Below are 25,558 nucleotides of genomic sequence, written 5' to 3'. Positions count from 1 at the left end.
CATCCAGGCATATAAGTGCAAGTCACAGGGGATGCGATGGCTTGGCTTGGGCTCAGAGGCCTGACAGATGCTGTCTCATCTGAGGCTTGACTGGGGAAGGATCTGCTTTTGTTGGCAAAGTTCAGTTCCTTGAGGCTGTAGGACTGAGAGATTTGGTTTCTTTTTTTTTTTTTTTTTTGAGATGGAGTCTCACTCTGCCACCCAGGCTGGGGTGCAGGCGCAATCTCAGCTCACTGCAACCTCTGCCTCCTGGGTTCAAGAAATTCTCTGCCTCAGCCTCCCGAGTAGCTGGGATTACAGGCGCCCGCCACCACACCCAGCTAATTTTTGTATTTTTAGTAGAGATGGGGTTTCACCATCTTGGCCAGGCTGGTCTTGAACTCCTGACCTTGTGATCCATCCACCTTGGCCTCCAAAAGTCCAGGGAATAAAGGTATGAGCCACTGCGCCCGGCCAAGCGATTCAGTTTCAAAACTAGCTGTTGGCAGAGGCTGCCCTCAGTTCCTTAACATGTGGGTCTTTCCATAACGAAGCTCAAACATGGCAGGCAGCTTGATTTTTCAGAGCCACAAGAGACCCAATGACATACATCCCTTCACACTCAAGAGGAGGAAATCACACAAGGAATACCAAGAAGCAGGAGGTCATAGCATTTCCCCTAAAAGTCTGTCATATATCTTTACATCCAAATAACGACTTTCATAATTTGACATATCACCAGATAACCTTTGTTTCCAGTTTCATTTGACCCTGACATAAAATTTCATTTATTTATTTGTTAATTACGGAAGATGGCCATTCCCTAAATACTGTGAAAAATCAGAGGGGACAATTTTCAGAAAATTCCAGCCCTCTCGGGAAGTATATCCATTTCATTTTTACTTTTCAGTAGGGACTGCCTTCCTCTCTTAAGGAGACAGATACACATTTGCCTAAACCATTATTTAATACAATTAGTACTAGATCTTTCTTCAGATCCTATGTAGGGGGCTGGGAATTCTTAGCTATACAAGCTTACACAATATATTTTAAAAAATTAATGTTGATACTTTTTTATCTATTTGGTTTTAGCATAAGTATTAGACTTGCAGCCAAGGAACCTATTTTGTAACTGCAGAATATTCTTTCCAGGAAGATTGGTGAAAGGAGAATCAACAAAGGAAAGCCCTTGCTTCTCAAACTCCCCATGATAATATTCTGAAGCAAGTATAGTCCATTCCAAAGCTACAGTCCCAATACCTGACTTCCTTATCCTGTGTGTGTCTGGGAATAGGATGCACCTAACTGCTGCTCACATGTCTTGCACTGGCCTTTCCTTCTCTGAAGCCAAGTTTCCCTCTGAAAGAGTAACTCAAGATCATTGACCAGCCCACGGCTATTTGACCAGGGTTTTCCCTAGAAGTAGAGTATGGAGATCTCTGAGCTAGATCCCTTCCTCTGTGTTTAACCTTTACAGAGCAGTGCTTATTTCCTTTTTTTTTTTTAGATGGAGTCTCGCTCTGTCGCCCAGGCTGGAGTGCAGTGGCGCCATCGTGGCTCACTGCAAGCTCTGCCTCCCGGGTTCACACCATTCTCCTGCCTCAGCCTACCAAGTAGCTGGGAGTACAGGCACCCACCAACACACCCAGCTAATTTTTTGTATTTTTTAGTACAGACGGGGTTTCACCGTGTTAGCCAGGATGGTCTCAATCTCCTGACCTTGTGATCCGCCCACCTCGACCTCCCAAAATGCTGGGATTACAGGCTTGAGCCACCGCGCCTGGCCCATTTAATTATTTTTAATTTTGGTGAATTAGGTGCTATCAGGTTACAAAGGTTTTAACACATGCAGAGAGGCTGTCCTCAATTCACGACTGAGTTAATATTCAATTTTTAAACATTTCAAAGACATTTAGTGTTAATAATCAAAAACATAAAACTAGGGGACTAAATTTAGTAGTAGTACGAAGAATAGAGGAGGAGGAATTAACCTTTTAAAAGTAAAGGAGCCTTTTTTCCTCTGAATGGGGAAAAGAGAAAGAGGATAAATATATATTTGCTTCTTAAGTTGGAGAAAAGTTAAGCATGCTCACAAATGATGGTCTTGATTTTAAGGGAGAAAAACAAGGTTCTGTACTAAGAATAAATGTTAGGGTGGGGCTGATAGCTCAAGGAAAAAGGAAATAGTTAGGAAATAGCCTTATAAGGTAAACATAGCTGAAGGTCAAGGGAACTCAAGATAATAGAGTGCAGTTAAAATGGTTGATAAAAGGGTTCTTGGGGGGCGGTGGCTCACGCCTGTAATCCCAGCACTTTAAGGAGTTGAGATCAGCCTGGCCAATTTGGTGAAACCCCGTCTTTACTAAAAGTACAAAAATTAGCCGGGCATGGTGGTGAGCACCTATAATCCCAGCTACTCGGGAGGCTGAGGCAGGAGAATCTCTTGAACCGAGGAGGCGGAGGTTGCGGTGAGCCAAGATTGCACCATTGCACTCCAGCCTGGGCAACAACAGCAAAACTCTGTCTTAAAAAAAAAAAGTTCTTACTGATAAGTATGATAAAAGAAGATAAGAAACAGCTGATAAACTATGAGAAGAAAGACTGGCTGTCACACTGTCACATTGAGGACAAATTATAGATTCAGTGGGAGTGAACACAAAATAGAGGTAGATGGGGGTAAGTGGCTGTAGGTAGAGAGGGAAACTCACAATCCAACACTTTGGAGGGGAAGGAATTTCATTGATGACTAGGTTGAGGGTGTGGCTCCATCTGTGGGTTGCTGATACAGAGTGAGGTTGAAGATGATTGGAAAAGAAAAGCATGAGAAATTGTGAGATCAGAGTGCTAATGAGTCATGAACATGGATGCTCAATCATTAAGTTGATGCAGAACATGAGGATAATTCCAGGGCTGACACAGAGTTTCAGAAACGTAACTGGGCACAGACAAGCAAGTAAAGAGATCTCCTAGTCAGTGCCAGATTTAGGGAAATAGAAATGCAGGCAAAGTGTGTCTTTGACATTTATCACCTTTGTTCCATGGCACAACTTCCTAAGCTTTGCTCACTTACTCCCAAGTAATTGTAATTTCGGTGCCTTCATGTTACTTTCTCACTGTACAGGTTCCCCAATCTCTGCTCTTTTTTTTTTTTGAAAAGGATTCTTGCTCTGTCACCCAGGCTGGAGTGCAGTGGCACCATCTCAGCTCACGGCAACTTCTGCCTCCTGGGTTCAAGTGATTCTTGTGTCTCAGCCTCCCAAGTAACTGGGATTACAGGCACCCACCACCATGCCTGGCTAATTTTTGTATTTTTAATAGAGTCGGGGTTTCACCATGCTGGCCAGGCTAGTCTTGAATTCCTGGCTGGCCTCAAGTGATCTGCCTGCCTCAGCCTCCCAAGGTGCTGGGATTACAGGTGTGAGCCACTGCACCCAGCCTGCTCTTGACATATCTAAAATCCCAAATGGTCACAGGACACAAATGGAGAGTTCTCCATTAATATACCACTTTCTTCTACTTACCGTAATTTGCATTTTGACAAGGCTTTCTAATAACAAATCCTTAATCTGAAATTGGTAATTTCAAGGCCAGTGCTCTACAGAGATGTCTGCAAAGTCATGTAATTCCAACACAACAGAGGTCTCCTGTCCTGTTGTTCTGAAAAATATTTCTCCAATATTGATTCATCCTTTTGTCCTCAGACTTTAACCACTCCCATAAAATGTGAGTTTCTTGGGAGGAGGACCTGAGCTGAGCCAATAAAAAGACACCCATAAAAGCACTAACTCAGTCATTTGTTTTCCTAATGGTGCCAAGGCAGACTGGTGTGTTGTGACATATCAATCCACTTCTGTGTACCTGCCCTCCTCTGTCCAGCGAAATATCATTTTTAATATATGTTGTGATACTAAAAGATTTCAGAAGCGTTGACCAAGTAGACATTCAATGACGATTATAGCTGATACCTACAGAGCACCTATTATGTGCTAAACACTTTATGTATTTTAACTCATTTAATCCTTGCAACAATCCCATAAGGTTGGTATTGTTATTCTCATTTTGCAGATGAAGAAACTTAAAAAGACTTGCCCAAGGTCACAGAGATGGGAAATAGCAGCATCAGCATTTAAACCTAGGCAATCTAGAACCAGAGAGTACATTTAAGCACTACACATTTTCCCCTAAATTCATCTTTGCACCACACCTGTTATCTCTGCACTTTGGGAGGCCACCAAGGCCAGGGGATCGTTTGTTGCCAGGGGTTCAAGATCAGCTGGGGCGGCATACCAAAATCTTGTCTCTCCAAAAATTTAAAAAATTGGCCAGGTATTGTAGGGGCACCTGTAGTCTGAGCTACTTGGGAGGTTGAGGTGGGAGGATCGCTGGAGCCCAGGAATTTGAACGTGCGCTGAGCCATGATCCAGCCACTGCACTCCAGCCTGGGTGACAGAAGGAGACTGAACAATAACAACAAAAAAATCAAGTTTCCTGGATCTATACAAAATTTTCAATTTAACAAATTTTTATAAAAGTTTGTTTTAAAATAAACACCCCTCTAAATGGCAAAGCCAGAATACGATCTGGTAACAATCTATAGGTTAGATATAGGATGACAGGGAGCAGCAAGAGCTGAACACATCAGCTGTAGCACCATCTAGTTTGCCTGCGACTCTGTTAGCAGGCCCACTTTTCCCTTTTATAAATTACCTGATCAACAACTAAGAGATTATAATTCGATCTACGTTTTACTCTATCTGAATCCTCAATATAATGAAGAACTTTATAATTGTTCATTTATAGATATAATTCAAGTTCATTACACCATTATTTCCTTCCTATATCCTCTCATTCTTCCACAAAAGCCTCTACCTTTGGGTGTTTCTTTACTTTTACAGACACCCACTCACACACCCCATACGCACGCATGCACACGCCTTATCTTTTAACTCGAGATTCTCATCTTCCTTTGGGGAGAAACAAACATCGTGAGCCTTTAGGTCCATTTTCTGAGGGAAAGAGGGGGGCGGAGGCGGGGAGGGGAGGGGGGATGAATAGGTTTTTACCCGGTATTTTTTACCATAAACAGGGAGGTATAAACCGCAAAGAAACACCAGTCGCTTGGTGGGCCAGCAGCTCTGGGGCTCACTGATCAATCGCACCCAAACTCATTTACTAATTTAAAAAAGTACTGTGGCAAGGTTCGTTTACATAAGTCTTGGAGCGAAGCCGCCGCCACAATCTGCAGCAGTCTCGTGCGGAGTCACGGCCACCGAGCTCTTCACTTTCCCCAAGAGGCTCCCACGCCTCCCCCGTCCCCAAGGGAGCCAGGCGGTCCCTCGCCGCTCCGAGTCCCTAGGGGAAGGCCGCGAAGAGAGGCCGCAGGCGCCCTGGCGAGAAGGGAGGGCGGGGGCAGCGGGCAGCGGGCAGCACCCGGGCTTCAGTTCATGACCCCGTTATTCCACAGAAAAATGGAACATTCCGCTCTTTCCGCCCACAGAGGGGAGGTGGGGGGAACCCTTCGATCTAGTCTGGGAGAGGCGACGCGGGCGCAGCCACCGGAATCCGGGACGCGGGGAGCCGCGTTACGGGAATCGCTACCCCTCGGAGTCCCGCCCCCTCATCGACGGGCGGCCGCTGGACCAATGCCTGGGCGCAAAGGGTCTCTCAGGGGCCAATCAGCGCCTAGGTCCCGGTTGGGGGCGAGGCGCAAAGGGGGCCGGCGGGGGACGCAGCTGGGCGGGATTGGGGAGCGCCCCGCCCCGCCGCGGGACTGGGGCGGCGCGCTACCTCTGCGGAGAAGGATCCGCGAGCGTTCCGGAGCCGGGGCGAGCAGCCAAAAGGCCCGCGGAGCCGCGCTGGGCCGCCCCGGTGCAGCTGAACCGGGGGCCGCGCCTGCCAGGCCGACGGCTCTGGCCCAGCCTGGCGCCAAGGGTTTCGTGCGCTGTGGAGACGCGGGGGGTCGAGGCGGCGCGGCCTGAGGTGAGGAGGGACCGGGTGCTGGGCCGCGTAGCTGGAGGGAGAGGGTTGGTGTTTGCGGACGGGCTATTTGGCACTCGAGGAGACCTCCCTTCCTCCTGAGAGCAGCGCCCGGAACTTGTCAGCCCAGCCTGGAAATCCCCACATTCCTTCCCCTCCCTGCTCCCGCACCTCTGAATTCTACTTCCACAACTTTGTCACCTCGATTATCTCAGCGAGTACAAACCTCACCCACGCGCACGCACGCACCCCTCTTACGCCCGCCCCGCAGAACGCCCTTCAAGAACAAACCCCCCTTTTTGTTACCAGATCCCACGTTTTTCCCAATCCCCTTTACATCTCCCCTGAAATTCTATTCGCTCCGCACTTGTCTTTATTCTCAAGGTGGATTTCCCTTCCCCAAAGCCGTTTTTTCATCTTGAAATCGTAACGTTTCAACATTGTTGAAAGTTCACAATGCTTGTGAACATTATTAACGTTTCTTTCCTTCTTTTGATCTCTTCTATTAATAATTATCATTCCTAACGAATTCCACATCCCACTGTATCCCGAGGAGAACAAATCTGTTTTTAAAATTTTAGCTCCTGCGACCTAAGCTTGAAGATAGTCCAGGAAGCAAGGGTCTGTCCTTCAGTGGATGAACAGCATTTTATTTCATAATCCGAAACTGGAAAAAAAAAATTACAGGTTAAAAATAAGACGTCACTTTTTTTTTTTTTTTTTTTGCCTTCAGAAGGAAACGCATTTCGTGAAGTATACCAACAATTATACTGCCTTAAAATAACTAGTTATTAGAATTTCAGGGTGAATTTTCTGAAAGATTGTGGTATTTGCTTTTGTCAGTGCTGTTAACAAACCGTTTAAACTATGACTGCCAGCTTCAAGTTGGAACAAATCTTAATTTGAAATTACGAACTCAGATCATCAGTTTAACTGTCTTGTGTTAATTTCTTAAATTCATGTTAATTCCTATTTGGAAGTATTTTTGAACTATGAACTGAAATACTACATTTATAGAACCAACTTGCCCAACTATTTATCTTTGGGGATAATCTTGAACATTTTTGATCTTGAGTGAAAGAAAAAATTACAGGAAGGAGAAAATGTCAAAAAGGACAAACTTTATAGTGGGATTTTTTTTCCCATCTTAAGTATGTATTATTGACAATGCCAGTTTAATTTTCTCACAGGCCATTTAGATTATTATAAATACTCCCGCCACCTAATTTAATATAATATATTCTTATGTAACTAAAAATGTTCTCACTTTTATTTGTGAATTGCAGTGTTTTCAGTTTATTTAAATTTGTTTCCAAGGCTTTGCACTTCAGTTCAGTGTTAGGATGAAAGTTAAATACCTGTGAAGTAGGTGTTAAAATGTCCCCTTTATAGAGAAGAAAACAGGAGTCCCTCTGAAACCTAGATCTGTGTGACTCCAAATCCTGTGCTCTGAATCATTTTGTCATGTTGACACATTTCTCATAAAAAACCCAGTGCCACAATTTGGGTTGGGAACTTAAGGGCTACCCATAAATCCTCTACAGTGGCAGGAAGGGTTCCCCCCCTCCCTCTTTCAGAGCTGCTCATTTTAATGGGAGTCAGAATTCTCTGGCCCTAATATATTTGCAGCTTAGCTCCTGGAGAAGCATGGAATGTTCTCACAGCCGTCTCCCTTTCTTTGATTGCAAAGGCAGAATGATCAGAGTTGAGGTTCCTATTGTGCTTTATTATTTTACACAGCAAATACTAAGCAATTACTACCTGCTATAGGAACTCACAAAGGTGCAGGAGATGTAATCAGGACCTTCAAAGAGTTTCTAACAATTGAATTGACAAACTTATACGAGAAAAACTACAAGGAATCAAAGCAGTTTTAATTAAATGCAGAGTGATACAGAAAATCCTGTAGATGTTAAAATTAGGGAATGATCGTTTAAGGATTGGAATGAACATTTAAGGATTGGAATGAGCAAAGGATTTACGAGAAGTTGGCCTTGAAACCTGGGTAAGATTTGGATAAAGGGAAAAATGAAGAGAGCCCATTTATAATAGCGCATGGAGGACATAATATAGAATGGAGAATATAGAACATAATATAGGACTAACTTGTGGAAAGAATCAGCAATAACTAAGGTCTATTAATTAAAACAGGTAATATATATTTAGTGCTTATGTTGTGCCAGTCACTGTTTTGAGCACTTTGCCCATATTAAGGCATTTAATCTTCATAATATTATGAAGTAAGTCTAATAATAATAGGATAATAATCCTCTTTTTACACCTAGAGAAACCCAGGCACAAGAAGGTTAATTAATTTGCCCAGCTAAGTGGTAGATCTAAAGGTCATACATAGCCTGGCTTCAGAATCTGACCTCTTAACCATGATACATCCTGCCCCTTCATCCAGTATACTTGAGTAACAGTGAGTAGATAGAATAATAAGATCATACCAGAAAGTCTTTAAAAACCCACCCTTAATTGTCCACTAGATGCCTCAAACTATGTTAGATTCTGAGGATATCAAGATATGTGAAACAATTACTGTGCAGCGTTCTGAATCCTATTAGGGAACGATGTGAGAGTACACTGAGAGCAAAGATGTTTATGAAGTGGGGGGAAATTCCATAGAAGAGATGATATTTCATAAGCAGTTTGTAGTGCACAGCAGTCAGGAAAGGCATTGTAGAGGCAAGGAATAATACATGTAGAAGCACAAACTGAAAGAACAAGGTATGTTAGAGGAAGTCTAGTGGTTTGCTGAGTCTACAGGGATGGTTAGTAGGGAGTGATGAAAGATAAGACCAAATTATAAATGGCGTGGTGTGGTCAAGCAAAATGAGGAGCTTAAATATTTGCTTTGCAATTTGGAAGCTACAAGAATGATTTCAGCATGATTGGAGTAAAAGCTAGATTGCTTGCAACTGCAAGCAGTTCTCTCTAGAAGTATAGTAGTAAGGTAGCTCGAGGGAGAAGTCAGAGGAAAGGATTTTTTTTTAGAATAGAGAAACTTGAATATTGGAAAAGATAGATTGGATAGGCACACCAAAGCCAAAATTTTAGGTTCTTAAATAGTTAAAATATTTGGCATTATTATTCACCCTTTAAAAAGCTGTTGAGGAAAAGAATGACAGGTTTAGTTATGTTTTAGAGAGAGTGATCCACCAACAATGTTGAGAATGCTTGGGAGGGGGGAAAACAACCGGAAGCAGGAACACAGATGAAATTAGTGAGTTGATCAATGTCCAAATTAGGTTAGTTTGTGGTAGAGGGTAAAAAGAAGAGACGGGTGGAAAAGATATTATGGGAAAGAAGACAAGATAAGATTTGTAACTGAGAAAAGCTAAAATGTACGGCATAAGTGAGAGAAATGATGGACTCCACTGACTTAGGCAATTGAAGAGGATAAGTTGTTTGTAGACAGGGAAAAACGGTAAGTCCTTGTGACTTTTTAAAGTGTGTGGGCATTCATCCCATTACTGGGCATATACCCAAAGGATTATAAATCATTATGCTATAAAGACACATGCACACGTATGTTTATTGCGGCACTATACACAATTGCAAAGACTTGGAACCAACCCAAATGTCCATCAATGATAGACTGGATTAAGAAAATTGGCACATATATACCATGGAATACTATGCAGCCATAAAAAAGGATGAGTTCATGTCCTTTGTAGGGACATGGATGAAGCTGGAAACCATCATTCTGAGCAAACTATCGCAAGGACAGAAAACCAAACACCGCATGTTCTCACTCATAGGTGGGAATTGAACAGTGAGAACACTTGGACACAGGGTGGGCAACATCACACACCAGCCTGTCGTGGGGTTGGGAGATGGGGGAGGGATAGCATTAGGAGATACACCTGATATAAGTGACGAGTTAACGGGTGCAGCACACCGACATGGCACATGTATACATATGTAACAACCCTGCACGTTGTGCACATGTACCCTAGAACTTAAAGTGTTAAAAGAAAAGTGTGGGCATTTATGTGTATATTTGTTCATGAGCATGTATCTGTGTGTATTGGTTTTAGACCTCTTAAATTGATAAGACTCGGAGACAGAATAAGAAGATGAAATGTAACTGGAATTAAAAGAAAGATCCAAGCCAGAATTCTTGAAATTATTTTGTTTGAAGGTAGTAGTTGAAGTCATATGTCTTCAAAGAAGTTGGTATTTAAAAAGAAAAGTTGATGCCCAATACTTTTATCTTTTGCTGCCTTCATAGCCCGGAGATAAAAGCTAGCAGAGAATTCAGTAAAGGAGACAAGAAAGAGGATAAAGGAAAGAATTCAACTACATTATTTGGTTACATAGAAACTGATGTAGCTCTGGCCGGGCGCAGTGGCTCACGCCTGTAATCCCAGCACTTTGGGAGGCTGAGATGGGCGGATCACGAGGTCAGGAGATCGAGACCATCCTGACTAACACGGCGAAACCTCATCTCTACTAAAAATACAAAACTTAGCCGGGCGCGGTGGCGGGCGCCTGTAGCCCCAGCTACACGGGAGGCTGAGGCAGGAGAACGGCGTGAACCCGGGAGGCGGAGCTTGCAGTGAGCTGAGATCGGCCACTGCACCCCAGCCTGGGCGACTGAGCGAGACTCCGTCTCAAAAAAAAAAAAAAAAAAAAAAAGAAACTGATGTAGCTCTTATTCACAGTCAATCAACTAACTAATTTCTTATTAAATCTTACTAAGATATACCAGATAGCCGCAGTTTAAAAAAAAAAGAGACTGTAGCCATTTTGACTATGTATATCACAAGTGTTTCTGAAGCCTTTCACAACTGTTGTTTTGTACCATTGATTTAATTGTCTATTCATTTGCCAATCAGTGCTATGTTTACCTTTAGACTTTTTTTTTTTTTTTTTTGCGAGACCTCTTTTTTGAGACAGAGTCTTGCACTGTCACCTGGGCTGGAGTACAATGGCACAATCTTGGCTTCTTAGTTTACTGCAGCCTCTGTAGCCCAGGCTCAAGTGATCCTCCCACCTCAACTTCTTGAGTAGCTGGGATTACAGGCATGCGTCACCATGCCCGGCTAATTTTTTTTTTTTTAATTTTTTATAGAGATGGGGTTTTGCCATGTTGCTTAGGCTGGTCTGAACTCCTGGGCTCAAGAAATCTACCTACCTCAGCCTCGCAAAGTGCTGGGATTACAGGCGTGAGCCACTGCATCCAGCCTTCTGTTACATTTTCTAATTAGTTATTACTGGTATATAGGAGAGCTTTTTTTTTTTTTTTGGAGACGGAGTTTTGCTCTTGTTGCCTGGGCTGGAGTAAAATGGCGACATCTCGGCTCATTGCAACTTCCCCCTCCTGAGTTCAAGTGATTCTCCTGCCTCAGCCTCCTGAGTAGCTGGGGTTACAGGCATGTACCACCACTCCCGACTAATTTTTATTTTTAGGAAAGACGGACCCCATGTTAGTCAGGCTGGTCTGGAACTCCAAATCTCAGGTGATCTGCCTGCCTCGGCCTCCCGCAGTGCTGGGATTATAGGCATGAGCCACCGCGCCAGCTGGAGAGCTATTTTTTGATGATGTTTTGTTTGACTACTGTGTTAAATTCTTAATAGTCCTAATAGTTTGTCATGTGATTCTCAATCTTTCTTGATAGATTATCATATCATTCACAATTTATTTTCCGTTTTTAGATCTTATTTATTGTATTTTTGCTTAAGCCCTTTGGAGCAGTGGTGAATAAGTGATGACTTCAAGCATCTTGTCTGAATCCTGACATTAATAGGAATGCTTCTGATTTTTATCTGTAAACCTATAGATGCTTATTATAGGTTTCTTTCTTCCTTTTTTTTTTTTTTTTTTTTGGAGGCAGAGTCTCACTCTGTCACCCAGGCTGGAGTGTGATGGTGCAATCTCAGCTTACTGCAACCTCTGCCTCCCGGGTTCAAGCAATTCTGCCTCAGCCTCCCAAGTAAGCTGGGACTATAGATGCCCACCACCATGACCAGCTCATTTTTGTATTTTTAGTAGAGACAGGGTTTCACCATATTGGCCAGGCTGGTCTGACCTTGTGATCCACCCGCCTCAGCCTCCCAAAGTGCTGGGATTACAGGCGTGAGCCACCATGCCTGGCCTTATGGGTTTCTTATAGTAGTACCTGTGGCAGCAACAGCAAAAGCTGCACTAATAATAACAGCTGTTAACCTTTTATTGAGTAGTTACAATGAGCCAAATGATTCTAAGCGCTTTATGTATATTGAGTTATTTAATCATAACATTCCAAGATGGGTAGGTGGTGGTGGTACCCCATTTTTACAGATAAAGGAAATAAAAGTGAAGGCTATTTAAAAACTTGCCTAAGATGTTAAAATATAGGGCCTGAAATTTGAACAGGCAATCTGGTACTACAGTTCCTGTATCTTCTTTGTTATCCTTCACCAAGGTAAGGATGGTCTCTTTCAGTCTTAGTTTTCTGACACTTTGTTGTTATTTTTAAGTTTTAAATGAACAGTTGTTGAATGTTGAGTGTTATCAGATGCTTTTCAAACATCTGTTGGAATGACCCTGTCATTTTCCTTTGATCCGTTAATATAGTAATTAGCAGTATCTTTTCTCACTTGGAACTGTGCTTGTTATTTTAGGCTAAATACTTCTTAGCATTCACACTTTGGTTTTGTTTTCAAATCTATTTAGGCTTTTCTCTACCCACACTACAAAAAAATGTTAAAGGCAGTTTTTCAGGCCAAGGAAAGTGATACCAGATGAAAATATGGATCTATAAAAAGAAATTAAAAGCTCTAGAAATGGTAACCACATGAGTAAATATGTGACAGTCTCACTCTGTCACCCAGGCTGGAATGCAGTAGTGCAACCACAGCTCACTACAGCCTCGACCTCCAAGACTCAAGCAGTCCTCTCACTTCAGCCTCCTAAGTAGCTGGGACAATAGGCATGCACCACCACAACTGTCTAACTTTTTATTTTTTGTAGAGGCGGGAGTCTTACTATATTGCCCAAGCTGGTCTTAAACTTCTGGGCTCAAGTGATCCTCCTGCCTTGGCCTCCCAGAGTGATGGGATTACAGGTGGGAGCCACCAATGTGAAGTTTTAATATATGCAAAAGTAAAATGTATGCTAAAATAACACAAAGGTCTGAGGGGAGAAATGGAAGTATACTATTGTATACTATGCATGAGGTGACATAATATTACTTGAAGATAGATTGTGAGAAGTTAAAGATGTACACTATAAACCTAAAGCAACCAATAAGAAAACAAAGAATTATAGCTTATTATAATGCTAACAAGGAAAAGAAAATAAAAAATAATGAACAAAAATAAGTGCAGAAAAGTAAATAGGAACAAAGAACAATCAGGTAGAAAACAAATATGAAGCTGATAGCTTTAAACCTAATCATATCACAAATTATATTAAATGTAAATGGTCTAAACATCCAATTGAAAAGCAGAGATTATCAGATTGGCTACAATCACATGCAGCCTCCCCCCTACCTGTGCCACTTAAATATGAAGAAACATACAGATTAAACAAAAAAGAATGGGAGAGGATATATCATGATAACACTAATCAAAATAAGACAGAATTGGCTATAGTAATATCAAAGTAGATTTGAGAGAATATTGCTAGTGGTAAAGAAGGGTATTTCCTAATGATAAAGGGGTCAATTTATCAAGAGGATCTACCAAATAACATAGGTTCAAAACACACAGGGTAAAAACTGCAAGGAGAAATAAATACACAGTTATACTCAGGGATTTCAATATCCCTTTTGAACAATGATAGTCAGAAAATCAGTAAGGATATCTAAGATTTGAACACTATCAACCAAATTCATGTGATGGCCATTTATGTAACACTCTACCAGCAACAGCAGTGCTTTTTAAGTGCACACAGCATATTGATTTCAAGATTTATAAGGCTACTGTCATCACGACAGTGTGGTGGTAGCATTTAAATAAGCAAATTGATCAGTGGAACAAATGGAGTAGGAGTCAACCTACCTTCTGTTTTCGTAAAGTGCTGTTAGAACACAACCACCCCTGTTTGTTTATGTATTTTCTATGGTTGCTTTTGTGTCATAACAGTAGATTGGTAGCTCCAGTAGAGACCTTATGGCTCACAAACCTAGAATATTTACCCCCTCGCTCATACATGAAAAGCTTGCCCACCCTGGAATTGAGAGTACCCAAATAAACCCACACCTATGTGAACAGCTGATTTTTAACAAAGGCGCAAAGGCAATTCACTTGAGAAAGGATAGTTTTTTCAACAAATAGTTTTGAAATAATTATCCATATATATATAAAATAACTCAAATTTCAGCTTGACACCATACATAAATATTAACTTAAAATAATTGAGACCTAAATGACTCTAAAACTATAAAACATAGGAAAAAACCTTTTTGACTTTATTTTTATTTTTTATTTTTTATTTTTTTTGAGAAGGAGTCTCACTTTGTCACCCAGGCTAGAGTGTAGTCGTGCTATGTCTGCTCACTGCATCCTCCTCTGCCTCCCGGGTTCAAGCAACTCTCCTGCCTCAGCTTCCTGTGTAGCTGGGACTACAGATGTGCACCACCATGTCTGGCTAATTTTTTTAATATTTTAGTAGAGACAGGGTTTCACCATATGCCCAGGCTGGTCTCGAACTTCTGAACTCAGATGATCTACCCACCTCGGCTTCCCAAAGCGCTGGGATTACAAATGTGAGCTACCGCGCCGGGCCCTTTGTGATTTTAGATTAAGCAAAGACTTCTTAGATACATCAAAAACACAAATTGATGAATTGAACTTTATTAAAATTAAACCTCCTGTTCTTCAAAAGACACTGTTAAAAGAATGAAAAGGCAAGCATACAAAAAAAGAATGCAAAAATCCATTTTCTAATAAAGGCCAGAGTATCTTCTTAGAACTTTCAAAACTTAATAAGAAAACAGGAAACCCAGTTGATCAATATGTTTGAACAGACACATCACCAAAGAAGATATAGCCAAGCACACACCTGCCATAGGGCCTAGCCATTCCACTCTTCACTTACCTTTTATTTTGGGGACATAGACTATGTGTTAGTTTCCTAGGATCTGCTGTGATAGAGCATCCCTTTGTTACAGTATCCCTTATCTGAAATAGTAACAGAAGTATATTGAATTTTGGATTTTTTTTTCAGATTGTGTTATATTTGCATTATATACTTACAGTTGAGCATCCCAAATCCTAAAATCTGAAATCCAAAATGCCAGAGTGCAAAACATTTTGGAATTAGAGCATTTCAGTTTTCAGATTTGGGATGTTCAATCTGTACCACAGATTGGGTGACTCAAAGTAACAAATTTATTCTCTCAAGGTTTTGGAGGCTAGGACTTAATGTAACACAGAAACTCTTTCATGTTTCTGTGAATCTTCCTTTGCCTCTCCTAGCTTCTGGTGGTAGCCATCAGTCCTTGACATTCCTTAGCTTACAGCTGCATAACTCCGATGTCTGCCTCTGTATTCACATGGTATTCTTCCTGGCTCTGTCTCTTTAAAGACACCAGTCATATTGTACTAAAGGCCTATTATCCTCCAATATAACATCCAATTAAATCTGCCCATAGAGTAACATTTTGTGGTACTGGGGTTAAGACTTCATCATATCTTTTTGGGGGAACAATTCAGCCCGTAACAAACAACAAGAAAATTAAGTTAATTGTATTGTATTTAGAACAGGGGTTGGCAAACTATAGCCCATAAGCCAAATCCAGCTGCGGCCATTTTTGTAAATAAAGTTGCATGGGAATATAGCTATGCCCACTTAATATTTACATATTGTGTATGGCTGCTTTTGCACTTTAATAATGGAGTTAACTAATTGCAAGAGAGAACTTAAAGCCCGCGAAGCCTGAAATATTTATTATCTGGCCCTTTATAGAAAATGTTTGCTAGCGTGTTTTAGAAGGTGTTAAGTGTTGTAGGAAACAAACAAACAAACAAACAGGAAAGGGGTGTAGGCAACACAGGGTGGTTAGGGAAGATCTCTATGAGGAGGTGAATTTGAGCAAAGGCTACAAGGAATTATTCCATATATATTAATATTTACTTAGGAAGATGTCCACTATATAGTGTTAAGTGAAAAACGTTATAAAACATTTCTCACTTAATATGATTTCATCTTTGTAAAATAGGAAAGTGTATATTTATACAATATAAAGTTATATAATACATGTACAGAAAATTTTGCAAGAATATCCACCAAAATGTTCATAGTGGTTATCTCTTGGTGGGATTATAGTGCACTTTCACATGGCATTTTTTCAATTTCTTTTCATTAGACATTTAAAAAATATTTTTATAAATTTAATTCCTTATGTGTTATTAAGTTATATCAAAGGCTTAATGTGTATGAAACAATAATGGAAGATTCAACTCCTTGCCTAAGTTTCAAGTTACTTCAAAGAGGAGCACTAGTACTTAAGCTAGAATTCAAGTGAACAAATCTTAAAATGAATTTTTATCTCTGGTTACATAGAATAGTTGTTAGCAGGCTTAATTTAGTGCTAGTAGAAGAAAAAAGATGTGATTGTTAAAGAACTCCTTCTGTCATAAATGTTCCTTTCATGTTTCTGTGACATTACATAGACATCAGGGAAGTTTGCATTAGGTGTGGGTGAGCCAATAATGTTTGCAAGTATATATCAAATCATAGCAGTATGGCTGGGCATGGTGGCTTATATCTGTAATCCCAACACTTTGGGAGGCTGAGATGGTCACATCCACTTGAGCTCAGCCTGGGCAACATGGCAAAACACTATCTCTACTAAAAATTAAAAAATTAGCTAAGCATAATGGTGCCACGTATAGTCCCAGCTACTTGGGAGGCTGAGGTGGGAGAATTACCTGAGCCCAGGAAGTTGAAGCTGCAGTCAGCTGTGATTGTGCTACTGCACTGGAGCCTGGGTGATGGGAGTGAGACACTGTCTCAAAAAAAAAAAAAAAAAAAGCACTAGGATATTTGAATACTCTTATACAAGTGTTTATGGGTTTATTTTATTCTGAAGCTCAGAACATATGTAAAGTGGGATACTTACTGCAAACCCGAAAGCCTAAGAGCAGACGGGGATTTTAAAAGTATACATATTATGTAATAAAATTATCAAAGCCAGCCTTCTGAACAAGACTCTCCTCTCTTTACAGTGAAACCCAATGGAAAAAGCATGACATTTAGAAGCAGAAGACTTAGCTTCAAATCCCTACTCCTTCACTTAGTGATTTTGTGATTTGGGTAAGTAATTGGTCTTGTCTGAATTTTTGATTTTTTTGTTTTGTGAAGTTCCGATAAATAATCCCTGCCCTACTCACCTAATTCTTTAGGATATTAGGAGACTAAAGTAAAATAATTTATTTGAAAACATTTTGTGTAATATAAAATAGTATCTTAGTGTTAATTGTTATGAACTCATAATTGATACTAATGGAAGAGAACAGAATGTGGATAATTGGATAATTTAAAAACTAATAATTAGTTAATTTAGTGTAGGTATTACCAATTTCTGGCAATTCATTCACAGTAACACTGTACCGTGAAAGATATATAGAAATTTTCTTCATCTTGATCCCCACTCAACTTACTCATTCAACAAGCATTATTTGGCCTTTCTATTTGGCAATTTTAGTTCATATACTATTCTACAATTGTAATAGTAATGTTACCATAGTAATAAAGTTTATATTGACATACAGTGTAATTTTCACCTGCAATGTAAATCTAAGTATATTCATGCTTTTTATTTCATCCTTAGGTTAAGTTAGAAAATGAAAAAAAAAATCACAATCCATAGGTGACAAAAATAATTTATAAGGTTTTATAAAAACCATTAAATATTTATCAATTGTAACTACTGCTTTTTCTCCCACTTGAGAAAATATGTGGAAATGAAACGCGAATGAACAACTATAGGGATAATCTTGAATTTGTTCTATTTTAAGTAAATCATTTATAAACTTTGTTTCTCTAACATTAAAAGTAGCAATACTTGTTATACATCGTCTAGCTCCTTTCTGCACACTACCATGTTATATCACTATAGTTGAGGAATGATTACAGCATTTGGTTTTCAGAAATAATCTTTCCTGTATTTATGGTTACTAGTTAGGTTTTGGCTTCATAGAAGCTTCTCAAGTAACCTGCAGATTTCAAGGAAGGATAGTGTATACAATGTATGGTTATAATATATGCCTAGAAAACTCTGCAAGAGGTGAGGCAATAGTGCTATTAATAGAATTTTAAATTAAGTATTGGTGTCACCAGAAGGAAAGGAGGGAAAAAGTAAGCAAAGTACTGTCAATTCTGTCTTTTTTTTTTTTTTTTTTTTTTTTTTGAGATGAAGTCTCACTCTGTCGCCCAGGCTGGAGTGCAGTGGCGTGATCTTGGCTTACTGCAACCTCCACCTCCTAGGTTCAAGTGATTCTCCTGCCTCAGCCTCCTGAGTAGCTAGGACTACAGACACACGCCACCGTGCCCGGCTAATTTTTGTATTTTTATTACAGACGGGGTTTCACCATATTGGTTAGGCTGGTCCTGAACTCCTGACCTTGTGATCCGCCTGCCTCGGCCTCCCAAAGTGCTGGGATTACAGGCATGAGCCACCGCCCCCGGCCATAATTCTGTCAATTTTTAAACAAGCCCCAAGTGAAGTTAACTGTATTGCATAAAATATTTTATATAGTGTTACTGTGTCTTCATCTCTTAGGTTTGGACTATGAAATCAAGTCCCATAATAGATGTTTCTTCATCACCTCTCCATGACAATCTTTTAAAAATTAGGAAAGATTACTTTCTAAATGTGAAATGTGAAATCTACCTTTGCCTAGTTCCCTTTACTTGTGTTCCATGGTACTACTCAAACAAATCTAATTGCTTTGAAGTAATCATAAATTCTTCATGGACCTCTTGTTCTGGAGCAGCTTTGTTGCAAGAATATAGTACATTTGGTTTAGCACAGTGGCTCGCACCTGTAATCCCAACACTTCAGGTGGCCAAAGAAGGAGGATCGCTTTAGGCCAGGAGTTTGGGACCTGCCTGGGCAACATAGTAAGACCCCCGTCTTTACAGAAAATTTTTTAAAAAATTAGCTGGGCATGCTGGCAAGCTGTTACATGATTAGGGAGTGCATAAAATCAAGTTAGTATGTATATTTAATAAAACAATATTGTGTTCCAAGTGTAGAACTAGGAAGCCATTTCTCAAGAAGAGTTAATAGTTTTATTTAGAAGAAAAAAATTACACATTAAGTATTTTGTCTTTAATAATTTTAGCTTTTCTTTTAGGTTCAGAGAGTACATGTGCAGCTTACATGAGTATATTGTGTGATGCTGAGGTTTGGAGTACAATTGAACTGTCACCCAGTTAGTGAGCATAGTACCCAATAGTTTCAACATTAAGTATTTATTTATTTTATTTATTTTTTGAGACAGAGTTTCACTCTGTTGCCCAGGCTGGAGTGCAGTGGCGCCATCTCTGTTCACTGCAACCTCCGCTTCCCGGATTCAAGCGATTCTCCTGCCTCAGCCTCCCAAGTAGCTAGGATTATAGGCGCCCGCCCAGCTAATTTTTGTATTTTCAGTAGAGACGGGGTTCACCATGTAGGCCAGGCTGGTCTAGAACTCCTGACCTCAGATGATCCACCCATCTCGGCCTCCCCAAAGGCTGGGATTACAGGCGCGAGCCACTGCACCTAGCCAACATTAAGTATTTTTTAATTTAAATTTATTTTTTGCATGAGTACTAAAGATTCACATGGTCAACATTCGAAGGCTGCAGAGTATATGGTGGAAAGTCTCCCTCCCACCCTGATCTCTCAAATACCCTGTCACAGCCAGTATTTGAACTTTTATCCTCCTAGAGATAGTGTATGCATATATAAAGAAACGAATGTGTGTTTTGTTTTCTTGTGTGTTATTTTGCCCGCAAATAACAGCATATGCATTGTTCTGTACCTTAACAATGTAACAGTGTATTTTAGATAACTTTATGTTTCTGTACATATAGAGCGTCCTCTTTTTTTTTTTTTTTTAATGACTACAAGTATTTACATTTACTTGGTTTTGGTGTACCATAATTTAGTGTCCCATCATAATTAGGTTTTTTCAGTCTTTTACTATTAAAAACAATGCAGTGAATAACTTTGTACCTGTGTTATTTTATTCATATCTATAGGATAAAGTAGAATCATTAGATTCAAATGTGTGTGTTTTAATTTTGATTGATACTGCCAAACTGGCTCTCTGCCTTGTTTGGGTAGAGCTTTTTTCTTTGTTTTTAAGTGAAGTCTAATTTACAAACAACAAAACTGATAGTTTTTAAAGTGCACAATGTATTGGGAAGCCTATGCCAATTTACACTATAACCTGTAGTGTGTAACAATACTTTTATTGCTTAGTTTCATAACACCCTGTTGATACCTTTTGGGTTTTTATATTTTACCAACAATAATATGTAAGAATGGTATCAGGATGATTTTTGATTTGTTTACCTTTTTTTACATACTGTAAAATAGAACTCATAAGTGTACAGCTCAGTGAGTTTATCACTGTCCAGATCAAGATAAAGAACATGGTCGGCACCCAGAATGTCCCCTTTTATAAAAATACACTTCCTCACAAAAAACAACGGCTCTGACCTCTCACCAAACATGGTAGACTTTTGCCTCTTTTTGAACTTCTATCAAATAAATCATGCAGAGCATACTTTCTTGCCTTTTTTCTCTTTTTAAATTTTTTTGTAGAGTCAGGGTCTCACTATTTTGTTCAGACTGGCCTCAAACTCCTTGCCTCAAGCAGTCCTTCCCCCCAGCCTCCCAAAGTTCTGATAGTATAGGTGTGGGCCACTGCGTCCAGCCTGTCTGAGTTCTTTCATTCTGTATTATATGTGCGATTCATCCATGATGCATGTATCTGTTACTCTTTTTCATTGCTGTGATTCAGTTACTTGAATATAGCGTAATTCGTCCTAGTGTTTAAATAGATATTTGGTTGATTTTATTTTTCATCTATTTTGAATAAAACTTCTGTAAACATTCTTGTACATGTCTTTGGAGGTATTAAGCACTCATTTCTTTTGGCTCTACCGTATCTGGGCAGATTTTGTTTGTTTTTAAGGTCTAATTTATAAACAATAAAATTCACCATTTTTTAGTTACAACTTGATAGGAAACCCATGAGTCTAACATTTCTGCATTTCTTATCAGCAAAAACCCTGATGGCTGCCTTTTTTCTGAACTTTGTTTTGAGACGGAGTCTTGCTCTGTTGCCTAGGCTGGAGTTCAGTGGCGTGACCTCAGCTCACTGTAACCTCCGCCTCCCGGGTTCAAGCAGTTCTCTGCCTCAGCCTCCTAAGGAGCTGGGATTACAGGCGGCCGCCACCACGCCTGGCTAATTTTTGTATTTTTAGTAGAGACGGGGTTTCACCATGTTGGTCAGGCTGGTCTTGAACTCCTGACCTTGTGATCCACCTGCCTCAGCCTCCTAAAGCGCTGAGATTATAGGCATGAGCCACCGTGCCCGGCCAACTTAACCTTTTAAAGAATGTTGGAAGGTAGACTCTCAGAGCCATGAAGCAAAGGACAGGTTTACTTACAGTCTTCAAAGATAGAGATAATGTCTCCCTCTAGAGTAAACGGCAGATATGCTTCCTGCACATTTTTCAAGTCTGGGGTTACTTAAGGTCTGTCTGTCTTTCCTGTGAAATAGCCTGTTCAGGTGTCATCTGACTTCACAACGCCCTGTGGCAGTTGGGACTCAAGCAGCTGGCACAAGAAAATGCTGATACTCTGACTACTGTTATGAGTAATACAGTCCTTTGTCTCTGACTCAAAAATGTCATGCCTTTTGCCAGTATCCATGACACTGTGGTAGGCTGATTTGTTAGCTTGAAAGAAAGGTAAAATCTCAGTGCCTTTGAAATAGTTGACACAGGATTCAGTGAATTTTGACAAATGTAGTCGTTTTTTTTTTTAAATAGAGTCTCTCTTTGTTGCCCAGGCTGGAGTGCAGTGGTGCGATCTCAGCTCACTGCAGCCTCTGCCTCCCAGGTTCAAGCAATTCTTCTGCCTCAAGCCTCATGAGTAGCTGGGACTACAGGCATACACTACCACACCTGGCTTATTTGTGTGTGTGTGTGTGTGTGTGTGTGAGAGAGAGAGAGAGAGAGAGAGACAGGAGTCTTGCTCTGTTGCCCACACTGGAGTCCAGTGGCGTGATCTAGGTTTACTGAAACCTCTGCTTCACGGGTTCAAACGATTCTCCTGCCTCAGCCTCCTGAGTAGCTGGCATCACAGACAACTGCCACCATGCCCAGCTAATTTTTGTATTTTTAATAGAGACGGGGTTTCACCATGTTGGCCAAGCTGGTCTTGAACTGCTGACCTCAAGTGATCTGCCCACCTCTGTCTCCCAAAGTGCTGGGATTACAGGCGTGAGCCCCTGCTCCCTGCCAGATGTATAGAGTCTTATAGTTACCACCACAATCAAGTCATAGACTATTTTTATCACTCCAGATTTCCTTTATGCCCCTTTACATGTGCCGCCTCTACCTCAGCCCTAGGCAACCCTGGATCTGCTTTCTGTCACCTTAGTTTTGCCGTATCAAGAATTTCCGAGGCACAGTGGCACAATGACTCATGCCTGTAATCCTAGCACTTTGGGAGGCCGAGGCAGGAGGGTCACTCGAGCCCAGGAGTTTGAGACAGCCTGGGCAACATAGTGAGACCCCCATCTCTTAAAAAAAAAAGAATTTCCTGTAAATAGAGTTATACAATATATAGCCTGTTGTGTCTGGCTTCGTTTATTCAGTGTAATGCTTTTGAGATTCATTTATACTACTGCGTCTATCACTAGTTCATACTCTTTTTTTTGTTTGTTTGTTTGCTGATTAGTATTCTATGCCTCTACCACTGTTTGGATGTGTGTTTATACATTCAGCATTTGGTGGGCATTTGGATTGTTTCCAGTTTGCGACTTAAGAATAAAGCTGCCGTGAACATTTGAGTATAAGTCTTGGTGTGGGCATATGTTTTTATTTTGGGGAGTACACTCTTTGGAGTGGAAATACCAAGTCTTATGGTGTGCTTTTAACTAGGTAACAAACTACCAAATTGTTTACCAGAGTGTCTGTATCATTTTGCATTCCTATCTGAATAGTTACCATTTTTAATCTCTCATTTTGAGTGAGGTTGAAAGTATCTTTTCGTATGCTTGATTTACTTGTATTTCCTTTTCTATAAACTATTCAAATCTTTTTGCCTGTTGTTCTATTAGGTGATAGAATTTTTTAGTGATTTGTAGGCATTCTTTATATATCAGGGAAAATTTTTGACCGTGCTATGAATTACAGACTTCTTTTTCCATTTGTCAGGTATCTTTTAAGGAGACGTATTATGGTGAGTTTTGCCATGTAGAAATTTGTCACTCTGAAGTTCTTAACCTCACAGTTATTTACTAATACAGGACTTCACATAAGAAACAAGATATCTCTTTTAATTAACCTTAAAGTATAGATTATGTTTTCTAGCAGTATTTTCCGTAGCCATAACTTCAGTGGGAATAAAGAAAAATAATGTGAAGACTTAAGTTTTCTACATTCGCGTAAGAATGTTACCACCTTTTAGAAACATAGCTACAGCATGGAAACGAGATTGTATCTTAAATTATGTGTATATAAGAGAAAAAACATTAAAAGTAATATTACATGTGTCTGTTGCAGAAATATCCGCACAAGATGTTGACGTTGCAGACTTGGGTAGTGCAAGCCTTGTTTATTTTTCTCACCACTGAATCAATAGGTAAGGTTCATGAAATACCCTATCTTCTAACTTCACAAATTAGGTATATATATTTTTATATTATTATATAATTAAGCTTATGTTTAATTATTAATTATGTTCATATATTCTAGGATAATCGAGAGAATAATATCTTAAATTGATTTTAATAAAAATATTCTCAATAATGTTTTTGTATAATTTGAGTTGTTAACAGTCATTCAGTAATCTTAAATGCTGTATATCAATACTAATAACTTTAAAATGGGGAAGGAAAAAAGTGTGTGGGTTGTTCTGTTTTTCAGTAAATAGGAGAAAATTTGTTAAATCTTGTTAAATTTTACATTATTCATACTACATGCTCTTTAAGTATTGACGGGCTGCTTTCTTGCGTCTCTTAAGTCCTCGTCCCCAAACTACAGTTACCCAGATATCCAGTCATTCTATAGGATCTGGCTTTTAACCCTGTGCATGCTGATTACCCTACTGATTCTTCACTTAGTTGCCTGTATTACATTTAAAATAGAATACTGGCTGGGCATGGTGGCTTACACCTGTAATCCCAGAACTTTGGGAGGCATAGGCAGGAAAATAACTTGAGTCCAGGAATTCAAGACCGGCTTGGGCAACAAAGCAAGGCCCCATCTCTTTTTTTTTTTTTAAATTAGCCAAGTGTTAGTCCATTTTCAAACTGCTATAAAGAAAGACCTGAGACTGGGTAATTTATAAAGAAAAGGTTTAATTGACTCACAGTTCTGCAGGCTGTACAGGAAGCATGGTGGCATCTGCTTCTGGGAGGCTTTGGGAAGTAGCCAATCATGGCAGAAGGCAAAGGGGTAGTGAGGCATCTCACATGGCGAGAACAGGAGGAAGAGAGAGAGAAAGGGAAGGTGCTACACACTTTTAAATGACCAGAGCTCACAAGAACTCATTCCTCATCCACAATCTCGAGGCAGTATCAAGTGAGAAATCCACTCCTATGATTTAATCACCTCTCCACCAGGCCCCACCTCCAACACTGGGAATTATGATATGACATGAGATTTGGGTGGGGGCACAGATTCAAACCATGTCACGCCTCTAGTCCCAACTACTCTGGAGGCTGAGCCAGGAGAATCATGAGCCCTGGACCTCGAGGTCACAGTGAGCCATGGTCATGCCATTGCACTCTATCCTGGGTAACAGAGCAAGACCCTGTCTCGTGAAAAATACTTACCTGTACGTGTGTGTGTGTGTGTGTGTGTGTGTATAAATAATACTATTCCAGCTCTCCCCCTTACTAGCTATAGGACCTTGGTCAGTCATTTTCTGTGCCTCAATTTCCTGATCTATGAAATGGTGATAATAATGGTCACTACCTCTTAGGATTATTAGTGAGGGTTCAAGAAGTTAATATAGAGGCCAGGCATGATGGCTCATGCCAGTAATCCAAGCACTTTGGGAGGCCGAGTTGGGTGGATCATTTGAGGTTAGGAGTTCAAGACTAGCCTTGCCAACACGGTGAAACCCCGTATCTACTAAAAATACAAAAATTAGCCAGGTGGTAGTGGCACACGCCTGTAATCCCAGATACTCAGGAGGCTGAAGCAGGAGAATCTCTTGAGCCTGGGAGGTGGAGGTTGCCGTGAGCCAAGATCGCACCACTGCACTCCAGTCTGGGTGACAGTGAAACCCTGTCTCAAAAAGAAAAAAAAAAAAAATTTCTGGACTTGGTAGCACATGCCTGAAAGTCTCAGCTACTTGGGAGGCTGAGGTGGGAGAGTCACTTGAACCCAGGATGCAGAGGTTGCAGTGTGTGGAGATTGTGCCACTGCACT

At 40.4% G+C, this 25,558-nt stretch overlaps 1 protein-coding gene across 2 annotated transcripts in view; it reads left to right on the top strand.

Annotated features, from left to right (window-relative positions):
• Window positions 1-5,753: 5,753 nt before the first annotated feature.
• Window positions 5,754-25,558, top strand: part of IL6ST (interleukin 6 signal transducer) — a 57,221-nt gene continuing 37,416 nt past the window's right edge. The window contains exons 1-3 of one of the 2 annotated variants that reach the window (XM_003899686.3): window positions 5,754-5,958; window positions 17,119-17,206; window positions 23,684-23,762. In XM_003899686.3, coding sequence (XP_003899735.1) covers window positions 23,699-23,762 — 64 coding nt within the window. In that variant the 5' untranslated portion in view covers window positions 5,754-5,958; window positions 17,119-17,206; window positions 23,684-23,698. The remainder of the gene's footprint in view (window positions 5,959-17,118; window positions 17,207-23,683; window positions 23,763-25,558) is intronic. The other variant, XM_021939372.2, reaches the window with a different exon arrangement.

Source organism: Papio anubis, chromosome 5 (assembly GCF_008728515.1).
Source record: "Papio anubis isolate 15944 chromosome 5, Panubis1.0, whole genome shotgun sequence".
NCBI lineage: Eukaryota > Metazoa > Chordata > Mammalia > Primates > Cercopithecidae > Papio > Papio anubis.
This window is presented reverse-complemented; position numbering and strand designations above follow the sequence as displayed.